The sequence below is a fragment of the Oncorhynchus mykiss genome, chromosome 12, assembly GCF_057628025.1.
Source record: "Oncorhynchus mykiss isolate SJ-2025 chromosome 12, ASM5762802v1, whole genome shotgun sequence".
Lineage (NCBI taxonomy): Eukaryota > Metazoa > Chordata > Actinopteri > Salmoniformes > Salmonidae > Oncorhynchus > Oncorhynchus mykiss.
The window spans coordinates 31,046,137-31,069,852 of NC_143033.1; the positions used below are offsets into that span (position 1 = coordinate 31,046,137).

Here is a 23,716-nt window from a genome sequence, read left to right on the forward strand (position 1 = left end):
TCAGGTAGTGCAGCTCATCCAGGATGGCACATCAATGCGAGCTGTGGCAAGAAGGTTTGCTGTGTCTGTCAGCGTAGTGTCCAGAGCATGGAGGCGCTACCAGGAGACAGGCCAGTACATCAGGAGACGAGGAGGCCGTAGGAGGGCAACAACCCAGCAGCAGGACCGCTACCTCCGCCTTTGTGCAAAGAGGAGCAGGAGGAGCACTGCCAGAGCCCTGCAAAATGACCTCCAGCAGGCCACAAATGTGCATGTGTCTGCTCAAACGGTCAGAAACAGACTCCATGAGGGTGGTATGAGGGCCCGACGTCCACAGGTGGGGGTTGGGCTTACAGCCCAACACCGTGCAGGACGTTTGGCATTTGCCAGAGAACACCAAGATTGGCAAATTCGCCACTGGTGCCCTGTGCTCTTCACAGATTAAAGCAGTTTCACACTGAGCACATGTGACAGTCTGGAGACGCCGGGGAGAACGTTCTGCTGCCTGCAACATCCTCCAGCATGACCGGTTTGGTGATGGGTCAGTCATGGTGTGGGGTGGCATTTCTTTGGGGGGCCGCACAGCCCTCCATGTGCTCGCCAGAGATGGCCTGACTACCATTAGGTACCAAGATGAGATCCTCAGACCCCTTGTGAGACCATATGCTGGTGTGGTTGGCCCTGAGTTCCTCCTAATGCAAGACAATGCTAGACCTCATGTGGCTGGAGTGTGTCAGCAGTTCCTGCCAGAGGAAGGCATTGATGCTATGGACTGGCCCGCCCGTTCTCCAGACCTGAATCCAATTGAGCACATCTGGGACATCATGTCTCGCTCCATCCACCAACCAGGAGTTGGCGGATGCTTTAGTCCAGGTCTGGGAGGAGATCCCTCAGGAGACCATCCGCCACCTCATCAGGAGCATGCCCAGGCGTTGTAGGGAGGTCATACAGGCACGTGGAGGCCACACACACTACTGAGTCTCATTTTGACTTGTTTTAAGGACATTACATCAAAGTTGGATCAGCCTATAGTGTGGTTTTCCACTTTAATTTTGAGTGTGACTCCAAATCCAGACCTCCATGGGTTGATACATTGGATTTCCATTGATAATTATTGTGTGATTTTGTTGTCAGCACATTCAACTATGTAAAGAAAAAGTATTTAATAAGAATATTTCATTCATTCAGATCTAGGATGTGTTATTTTAGTGTCCCCTTTATTTTTTTGAGCAGTGTATTATTTTTGCTAGGACTCACCTTAGACACTAGAGGAGCCAAGAGAGCAGATACTCTTTGTTGATTCTAGTAAGTGGGAGTAGATTTTTTGTTTTCTCTTCCGTGTCTCTATCTGGATTTTTTTCTTCTGTGTGTTTTCTAAAGGACTCACATATATGCCTACTGATGGGTCTTCCCAAGAGACACGCCACAGAAAACTCTTCCTCTCTTACCTTACTGCCCTACTTATTGAATTCAATGAACAGGGCTTTAAAAAAACAATAATGACTTTATGATGAAGATACAGATGGCATCGAAAGCGGATCTATCTTAGTGTATTGTCAGATTATGTTTATACTGCATACTACTGTCATTAACCCAGATTTGGTGGTGGTGGTGAATCCTTGTGGAAAATGGCCCCATCATCCTGAATGTCTGCACCAGGGACTCTTCGAGGGGACTGGGATGACAGCCAGATAGCAGGCTGGACAAGAGTCAGATGCAGAGGAACCACAGCTGCAGACGAGAGAGGCGGGGAGATACTTTGCCCTCTCAGGAGCAAAGGCACATCAGGAGTGGATGAGTACCCTCTGAATGTTCTACCCTTTTTTCCATAACTTTTTAATTAACAGCACTTTTTATTATTGTTTTACAAGGAGTTTGGCAGAGAAAGATATTAACAAGAAACATTTACAGAAGTCAATACAAATAGGAAAAGGGGTCTTTGGATTCAAATGTCAATATACCACAGCAGGAGTGGATGTTGGTGGATATAATTGATTTGTTTTGAGGGGGTGGGGATCTCACAGATATACAAGACTTAGAGCTTGTAAATGACTCAATGGCAGCTTACAATAAGACATGCTGGATAGGAGAGTCGGGTGGCAACCTCACGGCCATGATGCCTGGTGTGAGACCTATACCAACCCCTGTTGTCTGCACCTCAATGACACCAGAAATTATGGGATGGATCCTGAGTGTGGCCTGTCTCCTCATTATCTCAACCAACCTGCTGGTAGCTGCTGCTCTGTTTCAGCTAATGTGCAGGAAGGGCAGTCAGAGCTGGTGCTTCGTTATCAACCTGGCCATGCCAGATACCTTGATGTCCCTAACAACAGGGTTTCATTTCAATTCAGGGGATGAACAGACTCAATTTGTGAATTATTGATCAACTGGATAAGGAACATGATATATTTGTACACTAATAATCTAAATACAGTATCATATAGTATGTTTGTTATTCTCCTCTGCTCTGCAGGCATGGCGCGGCAGCTACAGCAGAGAAACTTCGACAGCAGCAGCCTTTGCACCTTCTTCTCTGTCATCCGTCCTCGGGGCTTCATTGTGGTGTTCTGTGCTGGCTTCTTCCCCATCCTCTCTGTCTTCAACTACTTCTACCTGGACATCCTGAAGATTGCCTGTGGCCACCAGATGCAGATCCGTCAGGGCAGCTAAAGGCTTCCACAGCGCAGCCACTACTGGGGCCACGCCAAGGCCCTGAGGACTGTGGCTCTGCTGGTGGTCTGTTTCACCATCTGCTGGTGCCGTTTGTGGTGTGTGTGGTGCAGGTGCTGTGTGAGGGCTGTGAGTTGTACAAGGTGTTAGAGAATGACCTGTAGCTGCTGGGGCTGTCCAACCCCCTCATTAACCCTCTGGTGTACGCCTGCTGGCAGAGGGAGGTGTGGCTGAAGATCGGGGCACTCATCTCCGTTAAGGACAGGTTCAGGAACACAGCCGTGTTAGAGGCTAGTGAGAGATGTCAGACAGAGCTGCGTATACTGCGTACACTTATACTGTTATATCTGTGGACAATGCCTTGAGCCTGGACCCCATCTTCCCCCGGTCACCACTGAACAGGGCCACACTGTATCGCTTTCTGCCTCAACCACCTTGTAAATGACTTAAACATTTTGAGAACAACTCGTTGAGGTTGAATAAACCAATTTGAACACTTACTGTGGCAGCTTAGAGCTTTCTCTATTTCTGGTAGAAACGGTTCACGTCACACGTCTGGCGACAACAACCAACTGCCAAGAACAACCAAAAGTGGAAAAATAACAGAGTGAGATGGATGTGGAGACATCATGAAACCTATTTGCTGTTTTTACTCTACTACCCTAATTGATATGATCTCTGCATGAATGGACTTTGTCCCTCTGCATTCCCACCCAGCTAGCACATAATGCTCTGATCGCTATATGTTTGTTAGAGCAGGATTGTTCTGGGAATGGTGCAGGATAGTTACTTGGCTTTGGAACATTCTCAGTACATTGAACTTGACAAAATGTTATTTTTTGGGTATTTCATTACTTTAACAGAATGTTTCCTAAAAGTTCAAACTTGGTTACATTTAATTACATTTTTTGTTAATGTTCTAGGAACCTTTTCCAACTGGATTGACATTGGGAATATCATCAAATTGTTCCGAGAATGTTAAGAAACAATGTTCTCCTGTGGGAATTTCAGTACTGCAGCATAATGTTTTCTGTAGGTTTACACATGGTTCAATTTTCTCAGAACTACAAATATTTTCCATAAAAACCCAAAACTTGGCCACACCTGATCTTACTAAGTGCTTGTTTCATTTGAAATGGGGTCTGTTTGAATAAACTAAAATTAACAGCTTTGTATGAGTAAAAAAAACATGGCATCATGGTGGATAGAGAACAGAAGATCATAGCTTTAAATCTCATTGACACAGTGCCACAGTGTTTGCATGATTAATGCCTAAGCAAATTCAATTCCATGTGTCCTATCTGTGCTTGGAGATCAAAACAGTTGAACTAAGCTAGCAGTGTTATTAAAAGTCTTATTGAAACATTCAGTGAAAGTTTTAAGGAAAATAAAATAACCTAGAATTTCTGTTCTCAGAACGTTAATAAAATCTCCCAGGAACACTTTTAGGGAACCATAGTAAAACGTCCTCAGAACCTCTCTGCAACATTAAAATGTATGTTCCCAGAGCAGCCATCGCCTGTATTGTGGGAGGCAATATTGTCAACCAATCATTAGGATGCTTTTGCTTGACCCACGCGAACGTGACCAATGTCATGACTGAAACAGGAGCCAACTTTGCTGCAATTCATGTATACAGTGGATATGTACAAATTACTGTGATATTTGAGTCTCTCTCTCTCACCAATTGAGTGTACAATGTACAAACATATATATTTTCAGTTTGAGTGTTTTGATATATGATTTATTTTTTGTTTAGTTCAACATTATAAAGAAAAACTTTTATAAACAATGACAACACCGCCATGTTGCACTGAGCCTTGCTGTTGGAAAACAACATCAGTAGCTAGGTTTCCACCTAATTGGCGACAGATTTCCATGCAAATATTCTAAAATCTGCATTAAAAAAAAGATGCACCTTTTCCCACCAGAGATGTTTCCATCAAATTGACTTGTTGCAGATAAGAAGCTGTGCGTGATGATGTAGTGCACATAAAAAATACTTTTGCAGTTAAATTCGAATGTACCGAATAAAAAATTCAAGTTAAATGGGTTTCCATCACATTTTCAACTGTACTGATGGTTTTCTCGCAATTATTTTTGCGTTATATAGCGAATTTGCCCACTCTGGTATTGACACTGCATGTTTTTCCGACTAGTCCTAGTGGGAGGATCACACAACATGTTATCGCGGGACTCCAAGTTTATTTAGATATGATAGTTATTATATCAATATTTGCGCATAAAAGCGTTTCCACCGACATTTCATGCATAATTAATCCCACCTTGTCTAGCTGGACAGTTTACTGACAAATGTTCTGCTTCCATCAGGCCTGTCATTAAATGTTTTTTCCGGCATGTACTTTACTCGCATTAAAAGGTTGGATGGAAACCCGGTTAGTGTCACACTTTAGGCTGTCCCAGATGCACCACCCCCGAATTCACTCTTTGACTTTTGTCTACATTCGGTTGCTTTCACCTTACCACTTAAACGAGCCCATTGTCTATGTGTGTCTGAGAAGCAGTGGTGGAAAAAGTACTAATTTGTAATACTTGAGTAAAAGTAAAGATACCTAAAAGTGAATTACTCAAGTAAAAGTGAAAGTCACCTAGTAAAATACTATTTGAGTAAAAGTCTAAAAGTATTTGGTTTGAAATATATTTAAGTATTAAAAATACATGGAATTGCTCAAATATACTTATACGGCCTTCGGAAAGTTTTCAAACCCCTTGACTTTTTCCACATTTTGTTAAGTTACAGTCTTATTCTAAAATTTATGAAATTGTTTTTTTCCCTCATCAATCTACACACAATATCCCATAATGACACAGCAAAACTAGGTTTTTTAGAAATGTTTGCAAATAAAAAACTTAAATATGACATTTACGTAAGTATTCAGACCTGGAGGTGAACCTTGTCCCCAGTCTGAGCTGTTGAGCTGAAGCAGGTTTTCATCAAGGATCTCTCTGTACTTTGATCTGTTCATCTTTGCCTCAATCCTGACTAGTCTCCCAGTCGCTGCCTCTGAAAAACATCCCCACAGCATGATGCTGCCACCACCATGCTTCCCCGTAGGGATGGTGCCAGGTTTCCTCCATACGTAACGCTTGGCATTCAAGCGAAAGTGTTCAATCTTGTTTTCATCAGACCAGATAATCTTATTTCTCATGGTGTGACAGTCTTTAGGTGCCTTTTGGCAAACTCCAAGCGGGCTGTCATGTGCCTTTTACTGAGGAGTGGCTTCCGTCTGGCCACTCTACCATAAAGGCCTGATTGGTGGAGTGCTGCAGACAGTTGCCCTTCTGGAAGTTTCTCCCATCTCCACCGAGGAACTCCAGAGCTCTGTCAGAGTGATCATCGGGTTCTTTGTCACCTTTCTGATCTGGGGCGGCAGGGTAGCCTAGTGGTTAGAGCGTTAGACTAGTAACCGGAAGGTTGCAAGTTCAAATCCCTAGTCTGTTGTTCTGCCCACTGTTCCTAGGCCGTCATTGAAAATAAGACTTTGTTCTTAACTGACTTGCCTAGTTAAATAAAGGTAAAAAAAATAAAAAGGCCCTTCTCCCCCGATTGCTCAGTTTGGCAGGGGGGGCAGCTCTAGAAATATCCTTGGTGATTCAAAACTTCTTCCATTTAAAAATTATGGAGGCCACAGTGTTCTTGGGGACCTTCAATGCTACATACATTTTTGGTACCCTTCCCAAGATCTGTGCCTCGACACAATCCGACACAATCCTCTACTGACAACTGCTTCGACCTCATGGCTTGGTTTTTGCTCTGACATGCACTGTCAACTGTGGGACCTTATATAGACAGGTGTGTGCCTTCCCAAATCATGTCCAATCAATTAAATTTACCATAGGTGGACTCCAATCAAGTTGTAGAAAAATAATATGGCTGTAACGTAACAAATTGTGGAAAAAGTCAATGGGTCTGAATACTTTCCGAAGGTACTAAGTATTAAAAGTAAAAGTAAAGTATAAAACACTTAAAATTACTTATATTAAGCAAACCAGAGGGCAGAATGTTCTTGCTTTTTATTTATTTACAGATAGCCAGGGGCAATCAAAACCCAGACATAATTTACACTTTATTTTTTATGTTTAGTGAGTCCACCAGATCAGAGGCAGTAGGGATGACCAGGGATGGTCTTTTGATACGTGTGTGAATTTGACCATTGTCCTGTCAAAATGTAACGAGTACTTTTGGGTGTAACGAGTACTTTAAAAAAAAATGTTTTAAGTAAAAAGTACATTATTTTCTTTAGGAATGTAGTGAAGTAGAAGTATAAGTAGGCAAAAATGTAAACAGTAATGTAAAGGACAGATACCCCAAAAAACTACTTAAGTAGTACTTTAAAGTATTTTTTACTTAAGTACTTTAGTAGATGTATGTGTTTTGCAGTGGAACAGCTTGTTTTGTGTACAAATGGTTGTTCTCTGATCAGTCAGTAATTATATGAACAACTTTTTTTGACAAAGTAATTTCTTATGAAAGTAGTGTGCATTATTACCTCCATTCAGGAGGTACATGGGAAATGTGTGTTATGTTTTATTGCCCACATTTTGCATCATCTCCAAATGATTTACTCTCTTTGTTTCAATGAAGAATTGCTTTATTGTTGTCACTTACAGTACCATAGTGGCAACATATTGAGAAAACCTTGATATGAGGTATGTATTGTTTGAGTGTTTGTTAGTTCAAATAAAGGAGACAATGGTTGAATTATTATTCATTCATGGGCACTTCCTTGTCATATAAGCACTTATTTATAGGATAAATACGTCCATATTTCACAACTAGGCAATAGAATTACACTCACTGATATGAGGGATGATGGTGCTATAAAAGTCGATTTCATAAAGAGAAGCGATAAGTGTGGGCCAACGCAGTATCATTGAAGCAAACTTTTCCTGAATAAAAAGATACTCTTGGAATTGAATAACATTATATTAAAATACATTTTTAAGGCAGGACTCTTTTGGAAGAAAGATTTTGTTCGTACTTACAAGTTTCTCTGAGGTTTGTCTTCAGAGAAGGGAACATGCCTTTGAACTACACCTCCCACAATCCCCTCCGCTTAATCTGACGCGTCGAAAACGGAAGTTGTTCGGGTATCTCCGGTCGTAACTAGTTACCCCAGCCAGAAAGTCGTAATTATGGCTAAACCCCGCCTATTTCTACATTTTATCTTCTTAAAATCTGGTTTTAAACCTAACACTAACCGTAACCCCACTGCTAACCTTATGCCTAATATTAACCTTAAATTACGACCAAAAAGCTTTTTATTTTATTTTTTATTAATACGTACGTTATAGCCAATTTTGACTTTGTGACTGTGGTAGCTAACTAAAGTAGTGACAAACGGGATCTCCATTTTAAAGTCAGAATCGCGTTTACGTTCATGAAGATCACTTTATAATGAAGTGAGTATAAGTGACCGATTATGTGCTGTACATTTTGTATCGACTGCACCTATTATATAGTTACTCGCGTAGGTGTAATGTTAATAGTGATCATGTGAAGAGATCTAGCTAACTAACTAACTAGCCAGCCACTAACTTTACTTGGACATCAGTCAACATGGCTAACGTTGTCTTGCTAATAATTTGCTACTGTTACTAATGTTAACGTTATAAATACACCATACTAACCATAATAGCTGCTAGCTAACTAGTCAGATTGTATGTAGTTACTCATGGGGTAAAAAAAAAAAAAAAGAAGCTTGGCCATGGATGGTCAAGAAAAGAGACAGGATCAGCAGAGAGATGATTCTGTATTCTATTGCATGTTAAACACTATTTTTTTGTCCATCTCTCCCTCCCACCCTGCAGTCCCCTGACCAAAGTGAAGTTGATCAATGAGCTGAATGAGAGAGAGGCCTCACTGGGGGTCAAGGAGACTGTGTCATGGCACTCTGAGTACAAGGACAGCGCCTGGATATTCATCGGTAAGAGGCTGTGTCGGAGACACTTTTGGGATTGAGTAGAATTGATCCAACCCCTTGTATTACAAATCCACACCATACGAACAGCCAAGGTTGATGTTTAGAGTGTACTGGCAGCTCACCAGTTGGGGGCTGAAAATGAGTGGCTTGTTTATTCAGTTAATGGCTTGTTCTCCAGTCTCTCACCACCAGAGTTCTAAGCCTCTTTTTTTACCTTAGTGTTTCTGTTGTAACCTGCAGGTGGATTTCCTTATGAGCTGACAGAAGGTGACATCGTCTGTGTTTTCTCTCAGTGAGGCCCATACATATACCCTTTCCTCCCATCTCTCCACTCACTCACATTCCCCTTTCTCTCCCCCGGTTCTTTCTGTCTCTTGTTTATCCAATTGCATGTCTCTTTCCATCCTTATCTTCCACTCTTCCCTCTGAACCTTCTTCCTTTTCATACTGAATAAAAAATTATGCATTAGATTGAGTTATCCTGGTTAATGTGTGTCTGCAGGTATGGCGAGATAGCCAACATCAACCTGGTGCGTGATAAGAAGACTGGTAAATCCAAAGGCTTCTGCTTCATCTGCTACGAGGACCAGAGGAGCACAATCCTGGCTGTGGATAACTTAAACGGGATTAAGGTAATGAACAGTAACAAGAGAAATACATTTGAGACCAAACCAGTAAACATGCATAAATGAAGGTTAGATGTTCCAAACACTTTTACTGGCAAAATACTTGTAAATTACTGTACCTCATTACATTGTGTTATGATCTGTCTCTCTCTTGACATCTAGATAAAGGGGCGGACCATCCGAGTGGACCATGTGCTCAACTACCGCCCTCCCAAAGACAATGAGGACATGGATGATATCACCAAGCGCCTGAGGGAGGAGGGCTGTGCCCCTAAACTGCCCGACCATTCATCCTCTGAGTCCGAAGAAGAGGAACAGTATGCTGTACCAGTGAAGAAGCCCAAGAAAGGTGAGGAGGGGATACTACTGGAGGCTTAGAGGGTACATGTCTGCTGCTTGTCATACCCAGAGCCGTTTTGACTAAAGTAGATTTTAATTGTAAGGCAAGGACACTGAGTACAGCCGAGTAGTGAAGGATAACTTGGCTGTCAGTGTCTCAAATAGGTGTCTGTCATGTTCATATCATCTCCTCTTACCTGACCTCACTCCGTCTTTTCTTTCATTTCCAACCCAGACAAGAAAGAGAAGAAGAAAAAGAAAAAGGAGAAGAAGGCTCTAAAGGCGGAGAGGGAGCAGAGGGAGAGGCTGGCCCAGACTCCACCCAGGCCTGTCCCGACAGTGAGGGTGAAGCAGGAGAAAGAGGACCTGGGTTATGACAAGTACAGCCAGCGGGGGGCGGCAGAGGAGCGGCTGAGGTCCAGGGGAGAGAGACCAGGGCCTGGGGCAGAACTACGGAACCCCCGAGACACACACAGGCAGGAGGACGGAGGGTTCCGAAATCGCTATGGAGACCAACAGGACAGAGAGGGGGATAGGTCCAGGGAGGATGAGAAGAGGAGACATGAGATGGGGGAGAGGAGAGATGGAGGACTGCAGTTGGAGAGCAAGAGGACAGGCAGGGAGGAGGGAGAAAGAACTAGGGAAAGAGAGAGGGACAATGATAGAAATAGGGAGAGCGAGAAAGACAGTGATAGAAATAGGGACAGGGAGCGAGAGAAAGACAGGGACAGTGATAGAAATAGGGACAGGGAGCGAGAGAAAGACAGGGACAGTGATAGAAATAGGGACAGGGAGCGAGAGAAAGACAGGGACAGTGATAGGAATAGAGAGAGAGACCAGTCCAGTAAGCATAGAGAAGAACACAGTCGGGAGAGAGACTACAGGAGAAAGTAACAGGAAATACATGCCATGAGAAGATGTCCTATACTGTTTTCACGATAACAGCTTAGTCAACATCAGCAGCAGAGTAAATGGGAACTGGATTTCCAATGGATTGCCACCTTTAAACTGCTGTACATTGTTTAATTTGACTTACTGATTTACTGTTGTAAATAAAAATGACAATTGCTTTTGTAGAGAAGACTTGAGATTTGCTTTCAAACAAGACTGAGACAGATGCCATATAAATAACATTTTTATTTTTGTAATTGGATTTCAAGACAACGCAAGATCGGAGCTTCCTCTTGGCTTCAAAAATAGAGGTAATTTTGGGTGAAAAGAAATAGAGAAATAGCCTCCAAAGATAACATTGACTGTCCAAAACAACATTACGCAACTTGTAATTCAGTGAAGAACCAACACAATTAGAAAATGAATAATTTTAATCAAACAGAGTATTTACATGGTATCACTAGCCCAGGATTTTAACTGTAATTCATCCGTATCACTGAAAGTCACACTAAATTATGTTTAAAAGCCACATCAACATAGTTAATCACCTAGCGAGAGAGAACAAAGCATTGCTACAGAAATATATTCCATGAATAAATTAACTTTGTGAAAACATAAAAGGGGAAAAAGAGGTAAAGCACATTCTGCCTGTGATCATCAGACATTAGAGAAACAATTTAATTCCAACCAAGCGGTTAAGCGTGTGAAGGAGCCTGTCGATCGTTGGCATTTGAAACACAGTACATGTAATCAGCTCTTTTAATCTCATCACACAAGGGTTCCAATGAAAATACCAAACTGGGGTACTGAGGACGAGCCACCATTTTGTCCTCAGTAGACAGATATGAGTTAATCTCCCTCTCAAAACTCTCCCAGTGGGGGGCCAGGCAACAGACAGGCCACACTCACTTAATCACTGGTCACCACCGTTGTTGTCTGGCTGCATGAATAGATCCTCAATGCTATGCTATCCTCTAGTCCAGTTGATGCTATCTGTTAGTTGTCTAGGTGGTGATGTACTAGACAGTTTTTATGAATTCCAGGTCTGCGCTTACTGGTCAGACTGGGCTAGAGGTCAGAGGTCAATTTCTTCTTTGACCTGGGCTCCAGATGAGCAGACACTTAGCCAGGCTGGGAAGAAAAGGAGAGGAGACCCTTGCGGTGTCCCAAATATATATATTTTTAGTTAGGGACATAATTGCAATTGAAAGGGGAGTTCTGGAGCGTGGAAGTTGGTGCAATTTAGCACTATGTGATGCAATATAGTTGAATATCATGCAAGCATCATATTTAACTGTGTTTTGACTAATTCTCTGTTGAGAGATAATAATAATAAAGTTCAGGGAGACAACCCAAATATTGACCTTCTGTCTTGGTTTATAAACTCCTCCACACTATATAGCCTCAAAGGTTTCCTACTGTATAGGAATACATCTCACAAGCAGAACAAATATTTTGCCATTACAATTAACAACACTGACAATATCAACCCCCATCATTTCCTGTTTACAGAAAACAAACTTAAAGAAATACAGAAAACAAGCTCTGATCATAAACTGTAATGATCACATCTCAATCCACAATCTGACACAGATGATGCAGTCCATCCAGAGTTGAAAAGAAGTTGTCAAGAGTATCTATCACAAATAAGAAATTGCACCCATATATCTGTTATAGAAACCTCACAGGATCTGGCAAGACTAGGGAAGAGATAAGTATTGGGCCTGCTGTACAAAATATGTCTTTGACATCATGTTTACTATGAATGTACTCAATCTAAAACACTTGGGTTGTATTTCCCTGAGGTATGTCAAGAACGTGTGTACTTTTCAGGGTTGTAGAATGATTATAATGGATTGACAGGTGGATGAAAATGCCTTATGAATGAAGTATGGTAGTAGGTGCCAGGTGCACTGGTTTGAGTGTGTCAACGCTGCTGGGTTTTTCACGCTCAACAATTTCCTGCGTGCATAAATAATGGTCCACCCCCCAAAGGACATCCAGCCAATTTGACACAACTGTGGGAAGCATTAGAGTCAACATGGGCCAGTATCCCTGTGGAACGCTTGACACCTTATAGAGTCCTAACACCGACCAATTGAGTCTGTTCTGAGGGCAAAAGGAGGTCCAACTCATTAGGAATATTGTACACTCAGTGTACAGTGGATATCATAAGTATTCCACCACCTTGGATGTCTTCACATTTTATTGCTTTAGTGGGATTAAAATGGATTTGTCATTTTTTGTCAACGATCTACACAACATACTCTGAAATGCATAAGTGAGATTTTTACTTTTTTCATTTCTTAAAATGTAATGAAAAATAATATACAGTACCTTAATTAGATAAGTATTCACCCCGTCAATACATGCTAGAAACACTTTTGGGCAGCGATTACAGCTGTGAGTCTTCTTGGGTTAGTCTCTAAGAGCGCTTCACACTTGGATTGTGCAATATTTGCCCATTACTCTTTTTAAAATGTGTCAAGCTCTGTCAAGGTGTTGGGGGTCATGGCTACAAAGCCATTTTGAAATCTTGCCATATATTTTCAAGCAGATTTAAGTCCAAACTTTCACTTGGTCACTCAGGAACATTATAACGGTCTTCTTGGTAAGCAACTTCAGTATAGATTTGGCTTTGTGTTGTAGTTTATTACCCTGCTGAAAGGTGCATTTGTCTCCCAGTGTCTTGTGGAAAGCAACCTGAAGACTGTTTTCCTCTAGGATTTATCCTGAAAAATTCCAGTTTTTGCCAATGTCAAGCTTACCCATACCATGATGCTGCCATGCTTGAAAATAAGGAGGCAGTTACTCAGTGATGTATTGTGTTGGATTCACCCCAAAGATAAGGCTTTGCAATTAGGCCAAAAAGTGTATTCCTTTGCCGTGTTTTCTCGCAGTATAACTTTAGTGCTTTGTTGCACACAGGATGCATGTTTTGGAATATTCTGTATATTTATAGACTTCTTTTCACTCTGTCATTTAGGTCATTATTGTGGAGTAACTAGAATGTTGTTGATCCATCCTTAGTTGCTTTCTCCCATCACAGCCATTTATCTCTGTAGCAGTTTTAAAATCACCAATGGCCTCATGGTGACATCCCTGAGCAGTTTCCTTCCTGTCCTCCAGCTCAGTTCAGAACGACAACTGTTGTGTCTGGGTGGTTTAATACGTCATCCACAGCATAATTATTCATTTGACCAGGCTTAAAAGAGATATTCAATGTCTGATTTGCCCTTCTTTTTGAGGCTTTTTATGTGGCTCCCTGGTCTTTGTAATTGAATCTGTGCTTGAAATTCAATACTTGACTGAGGGACCTTACAGATGTAATTTGGAGGACAGAGGAAGGTGTAGCCATTAAAACAAAATTAAAATGTATTATTTCACACAGAGTGAGTCCATGTCATTTTTGTAATTTGTTAAGCCAAAATGTACTCCTGAACTAAATTTAGGGGGTGAATACTTATGCAACGACTATATTTGAGTTATAAAATGTTTATTCATTTGTAGAATTATTTTCATTTGACATTGAGTATTTGATGTAGTATAAATGACAAAAAAAATAAAAATCACAATTACATCCATTTCAATCCCACTTTGTAAATACATCCAAGGGGGATGAATATTTATGATACCCACTGTAATGACAGCCTAGGTATTCATTAGCATTTCTAAGACTTGGAGTTCATATGACAGTACCTGCAAAGGATTTCTATATTTCTAACTACCATCGTATGTTTAAAGTAGCTGTCCAGTGTTTCCTGATTTCTATTAAATATTTCTATGATCTATAATTAATTACTATATGAATTAAATAATGTCCATATTTTGGAAGCGAAACTATGTTAAAAATCAGATTATCTGTGTTTGAATGATGTGGGGGTATTAAAAGTATTCATGACAAGTAAACCGCTGATTGGCCAGCTCAGCCAATGAGACGTCTCGGCCAAAAACCTGACGTCCTCCTCTATGATGAAATAGCATGCATTTTTTAAGCAGTCTGTTTCAGATATGTTTTTGAAGTGTTTTTTTCCCCCTCAAATGTATGCTTTGGCCACAATTAGTGTAGGACGAGTCAACAACATTATTTGGCTGAGTGAACAGATGAGCTTTTAAAAGTGAGCTTTTCCCTGGACAGTTACTTTAAGTTAGATGATAGAATGCTTATGATTGTTGACAGATGTTTCTGTCAGGTAATGGTGATGTAGACCTAAAGGTGTTTTCAATTTGCAAAGTGGAAACAAATGCGCCATGAAATCCTGAAATCTCATTTTGTGGACAGTGTCTCTGCCTTAGTTTTCACTGATTTGATCTCCTATTGCCCCATTAACAATACATTAATGCAATGTCAAACAGATCATCATTACTATTATTACTGATGTTTGTTTTTATTTCTGCTTGCATTTTGTATTGATGTGTTTATTTTCTGTAATTCAGGGCTAATCTGTGAATGAGACATTGGTCTCAGTATGACTCCCTGATTAAATAAAGGTTTAAAAAAATTAAAAGACTGCAGTTCTCGATGACTCATGGCAACTGATCATGATAACTGACGCAGTATTAAAAGCTTAAAGTCCATCTTAGGAAAATATGACCGTCACAGTTAGCATTTTTTGCTGACATTACAGATAAACCATAGTGATTGCAGAGCTGTGCTGCCCAAAGGACTGTGTTGGCAGAAATGTCTGTCCAGGCAGTGGGTAAAGCAGGGACACTGACCACTAGAGCAGAATGGCAGGTAGTTACAACAGCTCAAAATAACCTCAAAACCTCTGTACAGCAGTTGGAGTAACCGTGAACACATAAATAGCGCTCAAATTAACAGAATATACTCATACTATCTTTTAGAAAATATGGTAATCCAACATCTACATATTTCAAATGTTTATAAGAAAGACGAGAGCAGTGGAGCAGAGGTGATTGGCAGAGGATGTTTCTGGGTATACTGCAGGGGTTTGTGGGCAAGTAGTGGGGATCCCTCCCCCCATGCAGGACATCAGGAGAGCGAGCAGGAGAGGACTGTTGGATTAGACATATCCGTGGTCGACGTCAGAGGTATTTCATGGAAAGGTGGGTACTTGCTCGGTTACTATGATGCCAGGTGAGGGCGAAGGTACATGGCTACACTACTATGGGATGCCCATTTTTGCCCCGAAGTCCACTCAAACCGAGAGTCTGTTCAAGACACTAAGGGTTGGTCTGAGTCAGTCCTCAGAGATGCCCTCCCAACGCAGGGCATGCTAGTTAGGATACGTACAAAAGTAAGGCTGTGGTGGGTTGACTGACACAAGAGGAAAACTACCCCCATATTACAGTATATCAGAGCATAAAATAATTGAAGGTAAACCAGGTTCAACGATTAAGAGAATTGTTACACATAGGAACAAATAAGAAAATGTGTGTATTTACAAATGCGTGCCTCCTCCATACTGTTCTCTGTTGGTAAGGAGTGTATGCAGAGAAAAACCCAGCATAAATAATCCCAAGTGGTGGTACTGTGGGACTTGCTCCAGAACCTTCTCAGTGCTTTAAACCTTGACAATAACCTCATCTTCAAAGCAAACATTGAAGTATTCACAAACGCACACACACAATAAAATGTGACTTGACTTGTGTCATGAAGTGAACATAATGTCATATTTTAAATAGCATGACACCTCAAGACCTTGGGACGATCTGCGCAAAGCAGTTCTGAGATATTGAGCATAAAAGTCCACACATCTCAGAACTGTTTTGTAGTGAATTATTCTTTCTTAATTAACATTCATCACATTTGTTAAAGCGAAAGTTCCCCAAAATGGCAAATACACTATATCCTACAGAGAACTAGTAACATTGTTAAAGCTTAGCTATGGATGAGTAAACTGATACTGTTCTGGTCTCTGACACAAGGTCAGTAAACTACTTGCTATTAATCGATAAAATCTGGTAAATTTATAATTTCAGTGAAATAACCTCCATGGAGGTTTTCGTATTGATATAGAACAAGACAAAAACAGTAATGCCTCTCCTAAGTGCCTAAAATATGCTCTAATGCACCTGTATTTATTAGTTTTTTATTAGTTTACCTTACATTATGGCCATTGTTCTGAAAAAGTGGTGAGAAAAAAAAATTTGAATTGAAAAAGAGGACCTATGATATAATAATCAAGAACTTGGGACTATAAGGTTCTATCTGCAAAATCTATCGTTTTTAGATGGAGTAATTTTCAAGTCCCAGATCTCAGAACTGTTTTGCGATGTCTTACTCTTTTATGACTCAATAAGTATATCACCTTACATGCAGTTATTTTTGATTGACAACCCAGCATTGTGAATGGATTGCAGATAAAACCTTAAAATTAAAAAGGTGTTTGCGCAAATAGAACTTAGAATTGATTAATTTTCTTTCCATTACAAACCAGACCTCTCTCACATGTAAAGGACCACCAAAAGATCTATCTGAATAACTCACTTTTGACCAAAATGTAAGATAGAATCCGGTCTTTCATTCAGGGATTTAAATAAAAAAATGATCATACAGAAAGGCGTGGGACTTCATTGTTAGCAAACAAGCTAACCTTCGATCAGTCAGGGTATAAACAACAGAACTTGTGACTTTGGAGAAGTAACATGCTTTTGTTGTTTGAGAATGTAAATATTCAACTTAAGTTTGTTTTACATTTGTTGTTTGTATTGTCATACAGAATCCATGTGAATAACTAGGCACTAGGGTTTTACCAAACAGGGGTTACGACAGGTTTCATACCATCATTACGAAGGCATTATGAAACCTTTATGATACGTTATGATGACCAAAAATCTAATCTTTCTTTATTCTACATGCTGGACAGATATGCTTACAATCTCAGGATCAATCGCCTGAGTTTACAAAACATTAGGAACATCTGCTCTTTCCATGACAGAGTGACCAGGTGAAATCTATGATCCATTATTGATGTTACCTGTTAAATCCACTTCAAATCAGTGTAGATGAAGTGGAGGAGATGGGTTAGCAAAATATTTTAAGTCTTGAGACAATTGAGATAAGGATTGTGTATGTATGCCATTCCGAGGATGAATGGGCAAGACAAAATATTTAAGTGTCTTTGAACGGGGTATGGTAGTAGGTGCCAGGCGCACCGGTCTGAGCGTGTCAAGAACTGCAACACTGCTGAGGTTTTCATGCTTACGGTTTCCCGTGTGCATCAAGAATGGTCCACCATCCAAAGGACATCCAGCCAACTTGACAACTGTGGGAAGCATTGGAGTCAACATGGGCCAGCATCCCTGTTGAACACATTCGACACCTTGTAGAGTCCATACCCAGACGAATTGAGACTGTTCTGAGAGCAAAAGGGAGTGCAACGCAATACTAGGAAGGTGTTCCTAATGTTTCGTACACTCAGTGTATATTATACACACAACTTCTCAGTTACAGTGTCATCTTCATTTCATAGACACTCGGGGCATAACATAGGCTTGTTTTAATAAGCATGACATACTTATGGAAATGGTTGCGTTTTGCAGCTTACTGTTTTGAACAGTCTGTGTAATCCTTTAGCAACCCCTCAGCTCACACTAACCCAGACTGGGAGGCAGCGCATTGGTCACCATCAGGCCCCGACTCTGCCCACATGCGTCTCTGAAGCCCCGATTTGTCCACTGTCCAATTTACTGAAACTTGATTCGCTGTGAGGATTAGAAAGCTGCATCTGCAGGGGCCACTGGCTGTTGAAGTGGAGCTTCTCTGAATCTGCCGGGTGGAAGCAGATTGACGGACCGCCTCTTCTTACCCTGGGCAGTGCCCTCCTTGCCTGGCACCGGTTGGCTGGGCAGAAGAGGTGGTGGGGGTGAGCGGGGTGGGAGCAGTTGAAGAGGGATGTGGGGTCCTGGGAGCAAGGCAAACTCACCTGGGCACAGGTAGGGAATCAATCATTACAAGCCCACCACATGTAAGCTACTGTACACTGTCTCCAGCACACACAATGAGAGAACAGGCACACACCTTGAAACTACGCTACAGGCCAGTCTCCATTCAAGCATTATGGGGAGCCAACAAGGCTCAAGCAGCAACACACACACACACATATATCCTCTCGATCTCCTACCTGTCCTCTCACACACACACTCTACTGCATCACACAGCAGTCAGTAACTGTATACTGGTTTGTGTGTAAGTCTGAGAACGAGAGGTGTGTAACTTCTACGCACGGGTGTGTGTGTTTCCACATCTGAGCAGCTCAGCACATAGAGATGGTGACGTTGATCCCCAGGTTGCCGTTGTCAGCAAACAGGTGAGCAATGGACGTGTCAAACACCAGACAGTCGCTGTTCATGATGGCGGCCGCCACGCCGTCGTGGATGGAGCGGGGCGTGGCCTCCCAGGTGAGGCGCCGCCGGTTCCCGTTGAGCTCCAGGCGGTAGGCGAAGTTCTCGGCCTGCTTCCTCGTTCCGATGAGCAGCACCACGGCAAAGAACTGCTGGTGGCCCTCGTACTTCTCCTGCTTCTCCAGGACCAGCATAAAGTGGTGGCCGAAGCAGGACTGCATCATGACCCAGTCCACAGCCCCCGGCAGGTTGATGTCTGTGGCCAGGAAGACGATGTCCTCTCCCTGTAGGGTGGTGATGGACTTGTGGGCATGCATCAGGTGGGGCATGACAGCCTCCAGGGAGCCCTGCCACTTACAGGAAGCTCCGGGGCACGGGCAGGTGTAGGGACGGTACTCACACACTTCCTCGTGTTCAGGCTTCTCACTGTGGTGGAGGGACAACAGGCAGCCGGCTGATGCGTACTGGAGGGGGGAGAGCGAGAATGACAATTGTTTACAATTTGGTTTTAGGTATGTTGATTGATAACCTATTCTTGTTTATGACAATAAGCTTGAAGTGGAGTGGAGTTGAATGAGCCACAGATGGGAGAGGGAAAAGAAAAGAGATGACAAAAGGAGATGGGAGAGGGGGGGGGGGGGGGGGGAGAGAGGAAATGAAGGAATGATGGTGGAAAGGGAACGAAAGAAGAACAAATTGAGAGAAAGAAAAATGTGGGGGAGGAGAGGGAAAAGAGAGGCAGGGAAAGAGTGCAAGAGAGAGGGAACAAAGACATGGAGGAGGGAGGGGGTGTGAGGGAGAGCATGTGAAGAGTAGTAGATCAAATGAGGAGTGTAAGGAGTGGGGGAGGAGAAGAACATGATCAAGATAAATGTTCATCAAAAGACCCATGACATTGTAATATCACCAATTACCATTCATGAGACATTACTGTCCAACCAATGTCATGCATAGAAAACTAAGGCTATACAGATGATGGGAGCCAAGGTTGAGTGTAAATGCCAGCTGCATTCCATTTTTCGGTGAAAGTGTCAGGGTACGAGTGTGTGATGTGTACGTGTGTGGTGTGCGTGTTTGACGACGAAGCAGCTGCCTATAGATGTTTGTGTGTGCATGCTTATGAGCTGGTGTGAAGCATGCATGCATGCTCTTTAAAGGAGGAGAGGCTCAGGTCAATCAAGAAGAGATGAATTGCATGGCTCCAGTACAGGGCTTTCTCCTTGATCATCTTCGACAGGGAATACCAATGAAGGTCATACTGGTATGCTCTCCCTCCCTCTCCTCCTCATACAGCTGCTTAATCTAGTTGAACAGCAGCAGCACCTCTCTAGACAAACCCTCTGGCACTACTACAGCTTCCAAACACATCAGCGGAGATGTTAGGCAGGACAAATCTTAGAAGATTCGATGGTAATGAAACAATGTACGAAAGCAATGCAATACAAGGCCATTCAACTAAATGAGACATGACATCGTTAGCAGGGATGTTTTTAAAAGAAATGCACAATCTAAATCATCAGCAGACAACAGTAAAGATCGAGTGTAGCAGGAGAGGAGAGACAGTATGGGAAGACATGTCATGTGCGTAGCTCCTCCATTTCTGGGAGTGCTGGGGAGGTATTGAATGGTTGGAGTAATAAATTGATTATCAAATGAGGAGGCGGATCTGGCTGTTTGGCCTTGATTAGAGGGAGAGGGCTTCTGCTGAACTAGAGCGGGACTCACGTCCTGAAGGGCTACTAACACAAGGCCAGGAGATCTATTTGATGTCATTAAGGTGGATAACCTGGGATAGATAGACAACCTATTGTCTATGATGGAAAGCTTGAATTGGAAGTTCCTTCAGGAAGGAATTGAAGCAAATGTCACTATATACCCACGCAGTTCTGTTAGATCAGTCATTACTCCAAGCAAGGTAGGAAGGAAGAAATTATGCACTTTTCTAAGCATTCCAACAGGGTCTATGTGCTGTATCTTTTAACCTGGGATTGAAAGGATGGGAGCGTGTGAAGGAGGAGAACCGAGGGAGGATGTGGGGTGACATGGTGTGAGAGATGCTTGTGTTTTGGCCCCAGTTAACCAAGGTTGTGGTCAATTCAAAATTTAATAGAGAATGACTCAAATTCCAATTGAATTATTGGATTTTAATTTTAAATAGTAAACATGAATTAAAAGGAAATAGAATGCAATGACATTCAAATGCCTCTTCTATTCTATATAAATACACATCTTGTACATAAAACATGTCGTTATACACATGCATATAAAATATGGTTGACATTTTCCAGAATGCATTAGTAACCCTCAAATTATAAATGGGCTATTCTAAGCACTAAGGTCAAAAAAGTATGAACATTGTTTCCATATAAAAGTGATATATTCTTTGGTATCTGGAAGTGTGTCAGATACAATGAAAATCTCATGTTCTATGACGGAGTGGAATTTCTTTGAATTGCACTGAATTAAATTCTACTTCCTGAACCTCAAATTCTACATCCTGTGGGGTGTGGTCAATCAAGTCAAATTTCAACTCATGAGTTGAATGGGAGTCAATTCAAAATTCTGAATTGAGCACAACCCTGCAGTTAACTGCCCTAGGGGGAAAGTTTTAATATTTGCCCCATTAAATATTAATCTATGTGGCAGATTAGAGGCTTCCCACTTGGTGTGATCTAACATAGCTATTGGACCCACTGGACCATTTGAGAGAATAGAAGCATGACCGACAAACCGTGCGTTATATATAGGGTAGCTGGGTATTAAAACCATCAGGGGCCAGACACGCACAACTGCAACTGTTTGGGTTAGAACATGTTGGTTAAAATCAAATACTGATTCCCGTCTCCATTAAAAGTTTCCCAATCATTAACCTAACAATGTGGTTAAACGTCATTCCATTCGGATTTTCAAATGGGCCTACTTGCAGTCACGCAAATTCCTCTGTATCCTCTCTCACCCTCCCCCAGACCAAATATTTGTATAGAAGTCAGTCTGTTTCACTGGTTGAGTCCCTGGGGGAAGCTGATCCTCTTATCCACCTTTATTAATGAGTGATTGACAGGATTTGTTGCCGTAATCCTGTCGGCAGGCCGTCTGTGATAAAGCTCGCTCCCTCCTCTCCCCTCCTTGATGAGGGGTGTGTGCGCTCGGGGGTTGGGAGGGAGAAGGGGTAAATGAGGACCTCTGGAAGAGTGCCCCAATGTTGCCAATTAATTTAGGCAAATATAATTGAAAAACCTTGAACAAAAATGGTCACATTTCCTCAGAGCCACCAAAACATGAACACACGCTAAACAACTGAGCAGCGTTCACATTACATCTCATGGAATGTAGCGTGTCCCTGCTCCATTTGGATCAAACCCCTTGTTCTCCTCTTCATCTCTGAATACAATAACAGTGATTGTACACCTTCTCCTACCTCCATCTACTCCTCCTCCAGTGTGTGTGTGTGTGTGTGTGTGTGTGTGTGTCGGACCAGAGTCATAGCCCGGCCTCTCTCTGTGGGGTGCTACAGAGTCTCAGGGTTTTCATGTCAACTACACTTCTCTACACTGTCAATGACATAGTGCACACACACACACACACACAACCCCCTGACACTTATTCACCCACACAATTAAAACAAAATCTATTTAGCTCTCTAAACCAGGGAGTGAAAAACCAACTGGTTTGTTGGCAATCCCCTGACATTAACAAAAGCTGGTAAATTCGCCCAGTGGTGGTAAATGCTATTTTCTTCCTCGCACTTATTTTAATTAAACCTAATCTAGCCTGGGCCTGGGCTCTGGAGGCCTGCTAAAATCCTAACTAAAGCATTATCTTTCTAGTACTGGCTGGCTTGGGATAACTGCATGGTGGGGGCGATATGGCGGAGGCTGGGGGATAGGGCTAGCAATAGGGATGGGACTGGTGCTGGGCAGATAGAGATGGGGCTGAGGCTGGGGAGATGGGGATGGAGATAGGTCTACTAGGGTACGTGGGCTGGAGCGAAGGCATGGGGCCAAGGTCTAGAGCAGGGTTTCCCAACTGGCGGGTGGTTTTATTTAAAAAAGGAAATGGCCTGCGGCCAAATCTAGTTGATGATCCCTGGTCTAGAGAGAGAGATGGGGCTGGGTTCATGCCAGGAAACGGGCCAAACCTTTGAAGAGGCACAAAGGTCAGCCCAGCCGCTGGCTGCTGAATTAATGAACTTCCACATTTAAGTTGCAAATCATGTGCAGTGAGCTTGGCCAGCGAGGGGAGTCTGACTGGAGCTGCTGGTGAACGTTTCCTAGACTTATGTGTTCACGTTAAATCAAAACAGAAGTTCGATAAACCGCCTTGGCTTGTATCCCTCTGCTTTGACATTCTTAAATGTACATATATTTTCTGAAATTCTGTATGCTTCTTTGTTGGTTTGATGACAGCTTTTGACTTGAGGGTATTTCCATCAAAAAGGAACCATGAGCTTCAACATGAAGTTCAAAGGAGCTTGTCGAAAAGCTAAAAGTAAATATATTTCTGGGGAAATTAAGGCATAGATAACATTTTCAACCATTTTTAGAATTTGGCATAATTAAAGGCTTTGATTTCTGGATAAACATCTGCCAGAAAGTCTTAAAAAGGTATCAGAAACACATCAAAACACAATAATGTTGACCCCTGTCAACTAACATCAATACATATTTAGTTTTGGAGAAGCTGTTTACCTTCTATGAGTTAATGAAATACTCTGCCTTGTCTCAGGATGGTTAGTTGGTGGTTGAAGATATCCCTCTAGTGGAGTGGGGGCTGTGCTTTGACAAAGTGGGTGGGGTTATATCCTGCCTGTTTGGCCCTGTCCGGGGGTATCATCGGATGGGGACACAGTGTCTCCTGACTCCTCCTGTCTCAGCCTCCAGTATTTATTCTGCAGTAGTTTGTGTGTGTGTCGGGGGTCTAGGGTCAGTCTGTTATATTAGTATTTCTCCTGTCTTA

General features: G+C 42.2%; 2 protein-coding genes and 1 pseudogene across 6 annotated transcripts in view; 2 read left to right on the top strand and 1 right to left on the bottom strand.

Moving 5' to 3' along the window:
* The first annotated feature begins 2,248 nt into the window (after positions 1–2,248).
* On the top strand, positions 2,249–3,149 carry LOC149979141 (glucose-dependent insulinotropic receptor-like; annotated as a pseudogene).
* A 4,620-nt stretch (positions 3,150–7,769) lies between these two features.
* On the top strand, positions 7,770–10,635 carry rbmx2 (RNA binding motif protein X-linked 2). The gene is made up of 6 exons (XM_021623429.3): positions 7,770–8,073; positions 8,482–8,597; positions 8,835–8,886; positions 9,097–9,226; positions 9,383–9,569; positions 9,795–10,635. The coding sequence occupies exons 1-6, from the start codon at positions 8,069–8,071 to the stop codon at positions 10,451–10,453; spliced, it is 1,149 nt and encodes a 382-aa protein (XP_021479104.2). The 5' UTR covers positions 7,770–8,068; the 3' UTR covers positions 10,454–10,635.
* Positions 10,636–10,675: 40 nt separating this feature from the next.
* Positions 10,676–23,716, bottom strand: part of LOC110537410 (E3 ubiquitin-protein ligase Siah2) — a 29,968-nt gene continuing 16,927 nt past the window's right edge. For 2 of the 5 annotated variants that reach the window (XM_021623431.3, XM_090192229.1), the window contains exons 2-3: positions 18,644–19,224; positions 10,676–18,342 (exon numbers count right to left, since the gene is read on the bottom strand). In XM_021623431.3, the coding sequence (XP_021479106.1) occupies positions 18,673–19,224 (552 nt within the window). In that variant the 3' untranslated portion in view covers positions 10,676–18,342; positions 18,644–18,672. Of the gene's footprint in view, positions 19,225–23,716 lie in introns of all 5 variants that reach the window. The other 3 variants (XM_021623430.3, XM_021623432.3, XR_016485022.1) reach the window with 2 other exon arrangements.